Consider the following 10,803-nt stretch of genomic DNA (forward strand, 5'->3'; position numbering starts at 1 on the left):
GGCTCAGCTGCCTCTGGAACGTGGGAATCGGGAACGTTTGTGCCCGGATCTGCTCCTGACATTCCCATGGCAACCTCCCATCGTCCCAGCTGGATTCATTGCGGAGGGAATCCGAGGATGGAGGCTGGAGGAGACATTCCCGGTGTGTTCCTGACAGGCCGGAATTCCGGAGTGGACCCCGCGAATGGCGGCTCCAGATGGATTTGGCGGGAACACAATTCCCGAGGGATGGATGGGACAGGGAATGTCCAGTGCAGGGGTTGGCAAAGGGATAAACAACAGCTGGGAAAAGTGGGATTGGTGTGGGCCATGGAGCTGGGCGGGATTTGGGAAGGGAGGGATAATGGGAATGAGGAGGGAGCAGGGATTTGGGATTTATCCCAGCTGGACACATCCTTCTCCTCGGGAACGCTGCGGGATTTTCTCCCTTTGGAGTCTCCCCGGATCCCTTGGAGGTGAACGGGAGAGGCTGGAGATGGGAAAAGGCTCCTGGAACCTGGATTTTCCTTTGGATCCTGGGGAAGTCTGGGATGCTGGGAAGTGCTGGTGGATTTCATGGAGCGTGGAGGGTTGGAGGAATTTTGGAGGGCTGGGAAAGGAGGGAATGGGAATGGGGAAGGAGGGAATGGGAGATGATCCCTGCTTGGGTTTCCTGGGAAAAAGGAATCCCCAGGGATGCTCCCATGGGCCCCATGATTATCCCAGGAATTGGGCTCAGCAGCTCCATGGAGATTTGGGATTCCATGGAATGCAGCTGATCCCTGCAGGATCCAGCTTTGGGATGCTCCATGCCAGGAGCTCTCTGGAACGAGGCTGGGAGATCCCAAAAAGGGATTGTTGGGATTTAGGGATCGCTCCGGAGCCATGGGAGCGGTGGAGGACGCGGAGTGGCTGCGCTGGGTGAGCAAAAAATTTGGGAATGTCGCTGGGAAGGAGAAGGAAATCAGCCTGGAAGACTTCAAATCCGCCCTGCAGGTCAAGGAGGTCAGGGATCCGTGGGAAGAGGGGAGGGATCAGTGGGAAGAGGGGAGGGATCCATGGGAAGAGGGAATGGGATCCGTGGGAAGAGGGGAGAGATCAGTGGGAATTCCCTGATCCATGGGAACATTCCCTGATCCATGGAGAATATTCCCTGCTCCATGGGGACATTCCCGATTCCCAGCTCCACGGGAACGTTCCCGCTTTTCCCACAGTCCTTCTTTGCCGAGAGGTTTTTCGCGCTCTTCGATTCCGACGGGAGCGGCTCCCTGAGCCGGGAGGAGCTCCTGGGATCCCTGCGCCGGCTGCTCCGCGGGAATTCCACGGAAAAGCTCCACTTCCTCTTCCAGGTGTACGACGTGGACGGTGAGAGGAGAAAAACGGGATTCGTTGGGGTTTTTTGGGATAACTGTGGGATTTGGTCTTCTCCGAGCATCCAGCTTTGGCTGGGATGAGGCTGCTGCCCTCGTTCCATGTGGGAATGGGGGAATTCCAGCGGGAAGACGACGATTCCATCAGCTGGGGAGAGCAGGAACTGCTCCTCTCCAATCCCAACTCCCCATCCCGCCTTCCTGAAATTCTGGGATCTTTTGGGTTGGAAAAGCCCTCGGAGATCGAGTCCAACCATTCCCACCCCAAACCCCTTCCAATGCCTCCCTTTCCATGAAGGAATATTCCCAAATATCCAACCTGAACCTCCCCCGGATGCCATTCCCATTATCCTGTCCCTGGTTCCTGGGAGCACATCCTGATCCATCCAGGATTTTCCACTGGAAAATCTGTAGGACTGTGGAATATCGGGATGGAGATGACTCTGTAGGACTGTGGAATATTGGGATCAATCTGATTCTCCAGGGAGTAGATCCTGACCCAACCAGGCTTTTCCTTCCTGCGAGGAAAATTCCTGGATTGGGACTGGAAAACTGGGAGGGAGATGACTCTATGGGGCTGTGGAATATCGGGATGGAGATGACTCCGTGGGGCTGTGGGATACTGGGATGAAGGTGACTGTAGGACTGGAATATCGGGATGGAGGTGACTCCTTATGGCCCTGTGGGATATCGGGATTCTCCCGGTTTCCAGGGAGCGGCTCCATCGATGCCGAGGAGCTGCGGGTGGTGCTCCAGGGGTGTCTCCGGGAGAGCTCCCTGGCCCTTCCCGAGGAGCGGCTCGGGGCCCTGAGCCAGGCCCTGCTCCAGGCCCTGGACCGGGATCACAGCGGCTCCATCACCTTCCCAGAGCTCCGGGAGCAGCTGGAAGCGTTCCCGGAACTCCTGGAGAACCTGAGCATCAGGTGGGGAGGGGAACTCTGGGATTGCTGGGAAAGGACTCCATGGGGAACCCACAGTGGGCTTGGGAGCAGCTGGAGAGGTTTGGGATTGGATCAGGGATGGGTTGGGATGGGGTTGGGATGGGATGGGTGCAGGGTTTGGATTTTGGGATGGATGCAGGGATGCTGCCACTCTGGCTGCAGGGCCGGGTACCACCCCGGGCTGGGTACTTCTCCAGCTCCTCATTCCCCATCCAAACACCCCCAAATTCCCATCCAAAACCCCTCCCCAGTTCCTATCCAAACCCCAATTCCCATTTTCCCAGTGCTGCCAGCTGGCTGAAGCCCCCCAGTCCCAGTCTTGCTGAGCCCTGGCTGTGCTGCTGCTTTTCCCGGGAATCCCGCGGGGATCAGCGGGCCGGGATGTGCTGCTGTTCCCGGGAATCCCGCGGGGATCAGCGGGCCGGGATGTGCCGCTGTTCCCGGGAATCCCGCGGGGATCAGCGGGCCCGGCTGTGCTGCCTCGGGGGCTGGGTCGCCAGCACCGCGCTCCTGCTCGCCCTGGGGGCTCTGTGGCACCGGGAGCGCGGCCCCGCCCTGGCGCTGGCCCGGGGCTGCGGGCAGAGCCTCAACCTCAACTGCGCCCTGCTGGCCGTGAGTGCCCCGCGACACCGGGGGGACACCGGGGGGACACGAGGGGAGGGAGCCGGGAAGGCCGGGAAGGTCCCGGGTTAGCCAGGAGGGGCGCTGGCCCAAAGTTTCCCGCTGTCCCCGGCGTTTTCCATGGTCCCCCAACATTTCCCCTTCTCTCTGGAATTTCCCATTGTCCCCCAACATTTCCCCTTCTCTCTGGAATTTCCCATTCTCTCCCCGCATTTCCCATTGCCCCGGAATCTCCCATTTCCATTTGCTCCCTGGAATCTCCGGGTGCCCTGGCCCCTCCCCTCGCCCACTGCCCGTCCCTGTCCCGGGTCCCCATCGCTGTCCCCTGCCCTGTGCCCTGTCCGTGTCGCTGTCGCCAGGCGCTGATGCTGCGGCGCTCCCTGACCTGGCTGCGCTCCACGCCGCTGGCGGAGCTGTTCCCGCTGGAGCTGCACGTGCGGGGCCACGAGCGCGTGGGACACCTGGTGCTGGCCCTGGGGACCGCGCACGCGGGGGCACACCTGGCACAGGCCGGTCAGTGACACGGGGACACGGGGGCACACGTGGCACAGGGGGTCAGTGACAGGGGACACACCTGGCACAGGCCGGTCAGTGACACGGGGACACGGGGGCACACGTGGCACAGGGGGTCAGTGACAGGGGACACACCTGGCACAGGCCGGTCAGTGACACGGGGACACACCTGGCACAGGCCGGTCAGTGACACGCGGACACACCTGGCACAGGGGGTCAGTGACACGGGGACACGGGGACACACCTGGCACAGGCCGGTCAGTGACACGCGGACACACTTGGCACAGGGGGTCAGTGACACGGGGACACGGGGACACACCTGGCACAGGCCGGTCAGTGACACGCGGACACACCTGGCACAGGGGGTCAGTGACACGGAGACACACCTGGCACAGGCCGGTCAGTGACAGGGGACACACCTGGCACAGGGGGTCAGTGACACGGGGACACACCTGGCACAGGGGGTCAGTGACAGGGGACACACCTGGCACAGGCTGATCAGTGACACGGGGACACACCTGGCACAGGCCGGTCAGTGACATGGGGACACGGGGACACACCTGGCACAGGGGATCAGTGATATGGGGACACGGGGACACACCTGGCGGAGGGGGTCAGTGACACGGGGACACGGGGGCAGAGAGCCCAGGGATGGGGGATCCTGGCCCGGGATCCCATGGAAGGAAGGGGGTGCCCAGGGACGGGAGGGATGTCCTGGAGGAGGGGTGGCCTTGCCGGGAGGGCTGCGAGGGCAGGGACAGGGACAGGCGACACGGGCCGGACAGGGCAGGGCACGGCCAGCAGCCGCGGGCTGTGATCCCCCTCTAGCGGCTCCCGCCGGACAGCCGAGGTGCCGAGCGGGATCCCAATCGCACATTCCCAAATCGCGGTGCCCCACATCCTGGAACCCCCAGTGCCCACCCCAGAGCCGGTGCCAGGGCTCTCCCCTCTCTGCTCCCCGCGCCTCTCTCGTGCCAACACCCCCGGCGGGGGTGGCGCGGCCGCGCTGAGCCGTGCCCGTGTCCCCAGGGCTGGCACGGCGGGACTGGCTCCTGGCCCTGGGCGAGTACGTGCGGCGGGCGCGGCCGGGCGCGGGCGGCGTTGGCGGCACGGCCCCGCAGACCGGGCTGGCGCTGCTGGCGCTGCTCCTGGCCATGCTCGCCTGCTCCAGCCCCTGCGTGCGCCGCGGCGGCCACTTCGAGGTGATCCCATGGGAATTCCCGGCTGGAATGCCGGGGGTGCCGCGGTGGGAAGGGGGGCACCCCTGGGTGCCCATCCCGGTGCTGCCCCGTGGGAGCTCTGGGCACGCCACACCCGCGGTTTGGGGTTCCTGGGATTTGCTTCCGCACGGGACCCAGGGAATGGTTTCCCGGTGCCACGGGGATATTGGGATGGGATTCCCAGAGAGGCCGTGGGTGCCCCTGGATCCCTGGGAGTGTCCGTGGAGCAATGTGGGATAGTGGGAGGTGCTGGGATTGGAACTGCGCGGGTTTAAGGTCCTTTCCAAGCCAAATCCCAGAGATTCCAGGATTCCCTTGGGCTGCCTTTTCTCACTGGGATACCCAGACAGCCCCACCAGGAAGCACCATTTGGGTCCAGCACTTCCCCTTCCCATTCCTACCCCCATTCCCAGGTTTTTTACTGGAGCCACCTCTCCTACATCCCTGTGTGGTTCCTGCTGCTCCTGCACGGTCCCCACTTCTGGAAGTGGTTCCTGATTCCCGGCTCCCTGTTTGTGCTGGAGAAGGTTCTGGGCTGGGCGTGGCGCCGGGCGGGGGATCTGCACATCCTGGAGGCCAAGCTGCTGCCCTCCAAGGTGGGAAAAAATCCCAAATCCCAAACATTCCAAATCCCAAACATTCCAAATCCCAAACGTCCCACATCCCAAACATCCCAAATCCTATCCATCCATCTCAAATCCCACCATCCCACCTCCTCCTGGCACTCTGGGAATGAAGGAATAAACAAACACGGAAAAGCTGGAGGTGGCAGTGGGAAGCCAAAGGAATTCCTTTATTTCCAAGCCTTTTTCCCTATTTTGTCAAATGAAAACTCTCTGAACAACCGGAGCAGAACGAAAACTCCCGGAACTCGGAAATTTTTCCCCAAATCCCGTAGTTTGAGCCCAGTCTGAACTGGGATTTTATGCAGCCCAAACTGGGCAGGGAATGGGGAACAAACCCAACGCGGGGGGGGACCAGAACCCGGAATTTCCGCTGCACAGAAACCAGCATGAGGTATCCTTTGGACATTCCCGGTTTTCCTGCTCCCGTTCTCCTGCAGGTGACACACCTGGTGATCCAGAGGCCGAAATCCTTCCGCTTCCAGCCGGGGGATTACGTGTACCTGAACGTCCCGGCCATCGCCGCCTACGAGTGGCACCCCTTCTCCATCAGCAGCGCCCCAGAGCAGCCAGGTTCCTCCTGCTCCCTGCAAATCTCCCTGGAATGTTTCCCACCCCCAGGATCTGTTTTTGATCCCCAGGATCTGTGAGCCACCCCTGGGATCTGTTTCCCATCCCTGGAATGTTTTCCATCCCTGAGATCTGTTTCCGACCCTCAGGATCTGTTTTCCGTCCCTGGGATCTGTTTCCCATCCCTGGAATATTTTCCATCCCCAGGATCTCTTTTCCCACCCTGGGAAATGTTTCCCACCCCTGGGATTTGTCTTCCATCCCGGGATCCATTTCCCACCCTTGGGATCTGTTTCCCATCCCCAGGATCTCTTTTCCCATCCCTGGGATCTGTCTTCCATCCCTGGGACCCATTTCCCACCCCCAGGATCTGTTTTCCATGCCCACGGTGAAACGTTTTTCCAGCTTGGATGGGGCTTGGAGCAAGCCGGGCTATGGGAGGCGGTTCCATGGGATGAGTTGGGTTTGGAGTTCTTCCCAATCCAGAGAATTCCGGGATTTTGGGATTGATCCCCACAGAAACCCTCTGGCTGCACATCCGGGCGCGGGGCCAATGGACCACCAAGCTCTATGAGTACTTCCAGCGGCTGGAATTGCACGGCCCGGAGCCAAATCCGCCCGGGAAGAGCCGCAGGGAGCGGAGGAGCCGGCACTGGGAACAGGTGGGATTGTGAGTTTGGGATCGGAGCAAAGGGACGGATGTGGAGTGGATCCCATGGGATCATCCCAGCTGGGGAATCCCTTGGGACGAACATTCCCTGCTTGTCTAGCCTTGAAGGATTTGTGTCCCAGGAAATAGGAATTTGTGCTCTGTGGAATGGGATTTGGGATGGATGGATGGATGGATGGATGGATGGATGGATGGATGGATGGATGGATGGATGGATGGATGGATGGATGGATGGATGGATGGGATGGGATGGTAGGATTTGGGACTGATGGGATTTTTTGCCCCATGAAATGGGAATTCCTGTGACCCTGCTGGAGGCCCAGCAGATCCCAGGAGAGGTGATCCCAGTGCTGATTCCAGCCTTGGCTCCCAGGAAGGATCCGTGGCCTCCGGCAGGGATGGAGCCGTGGAGCTGACGGCATTCCAAGCCTCCGGAGCTGCTTTCCCAGGAAAGGACCCGGAGCAGGGGGTGAGCACTGCCCCGATCCCAGGGGACAGGGACTGGATCCCAAATGGGATAAAGCTCCTTAAAAAGCTCCTCTTTGGAAAGAAACTCCTTGGATGTTATTGTGGCATTGACAGCTGGAATTGCGTGTGCAGCCCAGTGGGAAAATGCCCAAATCTAGGGAATTTTGGGAGTGCTTGGGAAGGGGGATGGTCACTGCTCCCCTCTCCTGCAGGGCGCCGGGCCTGGGGAGACCCAGCGGAGCTGCAGCGTCAAGGTGAGGATGTTCCCAGCTTCCCTGGATCCCGGGAAATGGGCTGGGATCAGCATTCCCACCATCCCATCCATGTTCCTGTCCATCCCATCCATGTTCCTGTCCATCCCATCCCCGTTCCCAGCTGCTCCATCCCTGTATCCCTGTGCCTGGATGATCCCACATGAGGCTGATCCAAACCCTGCCCTGCTGGAAAACTCCAGTCCTTCCCAGCCATTCCTTGCTCATACAAAACCCCATGAGGATCCCAAATTTCTGGATCCCCTTTGTGCCCTTCTCCTCTGCCCGGGAGCTGCTCTAGCCCCTGGAACTGCTGGATCTGACCCTGGAATTGCTGGATCTGTCCCAGTGCTTCCTGGACGGTCCCTACGGAAGCCCGAGCCGGCGGATCTTCACCTCGGAGCACGCCGTTCTCATCGGAGCCGGCATCGGGATCACCCCCTTCGCCTCCATCCTGCAGAGCATCATGATCCGGTGGGTCCCCCTGGAATCTGGGAACATCCCAGGGATTTGGGATGCGTGCCCGGGTGGAGGTGTCATCCAATCCTTGATCCTTGGGATTCATTCCCATGGCCACAGGTGGGGCTTGCCTCAGTGTCAGGATTTTCCTTGGGAATCTGGGCTGCGGGAAAGGTGCTGGAGGGAGCTTGGCCATGGGCAGGCACCGGGAGGGAAGGGGCAGGAAAAGTTAGGAAGGAGCAGGAAAAGGAAGGAAGGAGCAGGAATGGGCAGGAAAAGGAAGGAAAGAGCAGGAAAAGGTAGGAAGGGGAAGGAAGGAGCAGGAATGGGAATGGGAAGGAAGGGGCAGGAAGGGACAGGAAGCAGCAGGAATGGGAAGGAAGGAGCAGGAACGGGAAGGAGGGAGCGGGAATGGGAAGGAAGGAGGGAGTGGGAATGGGAAGGAAGGGGCAGGAAGGGACAGGAAGCAGCAGGAATGGGAAGGAAGGAGCAGGAACTGCCACTCCCCCGTGCAGGTACCGGCGGCGGAGGCAGAGCTGCCCCAGCTGCCATTTCTCCTGGAGCGAGGAACGGCAGGATGAGGAGATGACGCTCCGGAAGGTGGGAACGGGAACAGGAGCGAGAGGGGATGTGGGATCCAGGCTTGGCCTGGGATGGGGCTGCAGGGTGCTGGGGTGGAGAGCCTGGGAGCATCCCTCAAATCCGGGAAAACTTTGGGAATGGGGGCTGGATCTGGTGCCAGGATGCGGTGAGATCCCAAGCCGAGGCTTTCCCGCCCTGCCAGGTGGATTTCATCTGGATCACGCGGGACCAGCAGCACCTGCAGTGGTTCCTGGGCCTCCTGGCCAAGCTGGAGGCGGAGCAGGCGGAGCTGGAGCCGGGAGGTGAGCGGGAGCACGCGGCATCATTCCCGGGAAAACCCCCAGCCCAATCCAGGCCCCGGAGCGGGGTCGGATCCCGGCGGGCAGCTGGAATGCCTGGGGTTGCCAGGGAAGTTCCTGGAGCTGCACCTGTACATGACCTCGGCGCTGGGCAAGGGGGACGTGAAGGCGCTGGGGCTGCAGCTGGCCCTGGACCTGCTGGCGGCCCAGGAGCAGCGCGATTCCATCTCCGGGCTCCGCTGCCGCACCCAGCCCGGCCGCCCCGACTGGGACAAGGTCAGGGAGCCGGGATACAGGGAATAACGGGGGGAGAGGGTGAGCGGGGCTAAGGGAGGGAGCGGGGAATCGGGGAATGGGATCACGGAATTGGGGAATGGGATCACGGAATTGGGGAATGGGATCGTGGAATAGGATCCAAGAATCGGGGAATGGGATCAGGCAATCGGGGAATGGGATCATGGAATCAAGGAATGAGATTGTGGAATAGGATCCAAGAATCGGGGAATGGGATCATGGAATAGGATCAGAGAACTGGGGGAATGGGATCAGACAATCCGGGAATGGGATCAGAGAGCTTGGGGAATGGGATTGTAGAATAGGATCGGAGAACTGGGGAATGGGATCATGGAACGGGATCCGAGAATTGGGGAATGGGGTCGGAGAATCGGGGAATGGGATCACAGGATCATGGAATCATGGTATGGGATCATGGAATGGGATCAGAGACTCAGGGAATATGTTGGTAGGGAATGGGAAGATGACCTCACTCCAAGCCTCTGATCTGGGTCACATTGTGGAATGGGATCATGGGTTCAGGGAATGGGATCATGGAATCATGGAATGAGTTGGGTTGGAAGGGGCCCCAAAGGTGACCTCATTCCAGCTGTCTCGTCCAGCCCCAGGGATGATGGAATGGGATCAGGGGATGCTGGGAGGGGCGGGGAAGGGCGGATCCCGGATCCCGGCGCGATTCCCGCTCCAGGTGTTCAGGCGGGTGGCGGCGGAGCGGCGCGGCAGCGTCCGGGTGTTCCTGTGCGGCTCCGCGGGGCTGGCCCGGGTCATCCGCGGGCACTGCCGCCGCTTCGGCTTCCGCTTCCACCGCGAGACCTTCTGAGAGCAGCCGCAATTCCAGCCGGGATCCCTGCGGCCGGGGCTGTGGGAATGCTGCCTGCGGACCGCGGGAATAAATCGGGAAAAGATGGGAATGTTTCCTTTGGATCTGAGGAATAAATCAGGAAAAGACTGGAAACTTTCCTTTGGATCTAAGGAATAATTGAGGAAAAGATGGGAATGTTTCCTTTGGATCTGAGGAATAAATCAGGAAAAGATGGAAAAGTTTCCTTTGGATCTGAGGAATAATTGAGGGAAAGATGGGAATGTTGGGGTTCATAAAAGCAATTCCAGCTCCTTGGCAAAACCAAGGAAAAAACTGGGATGGGAATTGGTGCATGAGAGATGCTACTCCCTCCAGCCCGAAATCTGTGCTGGATTTGGATTGGGTTGCCTGGTAAATCAAGAGAATCCAGGAATCAGGAGCTGGTGAGGCCGTGGATAACAGTTCCACGCTTGGAATTCCTGATTTTCCACCCTTTTCCAGGCGTGGAATCTGCTCCAAAGCAGCAGCTCCTGGTGGGCAAGGCACAGAATTCCCGGGTTAATGTTGGATTGGGATTGAATCACGTTCATCCGGGTTCTGTTGGGTTTATCCCGAGCTGGGTGGTTTTTAGGTATGGAGGATCTTGGAATCATGGAATTTGTTTGGAATCACGGAATTGTTTCTGTTGGAAAAGCCCTTGGAGATCCCGGACTCCAACCAGTCTGCTGTCCCCAAGTGTCACATCCAGAGGGCTCCAATCCCTCCGGGATGTGACTCCAGCCCTGCCTGGCAGCTCCTCCATGCCTGGAGCTTTTCCAGGTGGGAATTTTCCCAACGTTTCCAAACCTCCCCCGGCGCAGTCGCTCTCCCCCTCCGCTCTCCCTGAGCCGCTTGCCCAGCCCGCCGCTCTCCCGGTCCCTTTCATCAGTTACTCATTAATTATTCATTAATTATTCATTAATCCCCGTTAATTATCGCGATCAAAGCCGGCGCCTCACGCGGCATCGCCACGTGACCGCGCTGTGGGCGGGGCCTGACGCAGCCAATCAGCGACGCGCTCCGCCCGGAAGCCCCGCCCCTTAAAGGCGCGCTTCTGATTGGTCGCCGCCGCTCTCGCGGGAAGCCGGGGCGGGGCCGCTCC

General features: G+C 60.1%; 1 protein-coding gene across 1 annotated transcript; it reads left to right on the forward strand.

Moving 5' to 3' along the window:
• Positions 1-10: 10 nt before the first annotated feature.
• NOX5 (NADPH oxidase 5) lies at positions 11-9,880 on the forward strand. Its single transcript, XM_036389734.2, has 16 exons — positions 11-984; positions 1,194-1,344; positions 2,062-2,272; positions 2,575-2,902; positions 3,271-3,424; positions 4,454-4,626; positions 5,058-5,240; positions 5,708-5,840; positions 6,357-6,499; positions 6,881-6,976; positions 7,188-7,229; positions 7,576-7,700; positions 8,201-8,285; positions 8,470-8,569; positions 8,676-8,842; positions 9,549-9,880. The coding sequence occupies exons 1-16, from the start codon at positions 865-867 to the stop codon at positions 9,678-9,680; spliced, it is 2,343 nt and encodes a 780-aa protein (XP_036245627.1). The 5' UTR covers positions 11-864; the 3' UTR covers positions 9,681-9,880.
• The last annotated feature ends 923 nt before the right edge of the window (positions 9,881-10,803 follow it).

Source organism: Molothrus ater, chromosome 13 (assembly GCF_012460135.2).
Source record: "Molothrus ater isolate BHLD 08-10-18 breed brown headed cowbird chromosome 13, BPBGC_Mater_1.1, whole genome shotgun sequence".
NCBI lineage: Eukaryota > Metazoa > Chordata > Aves > Passeriformes > Icteridae > Molothrus > Molothrus ater.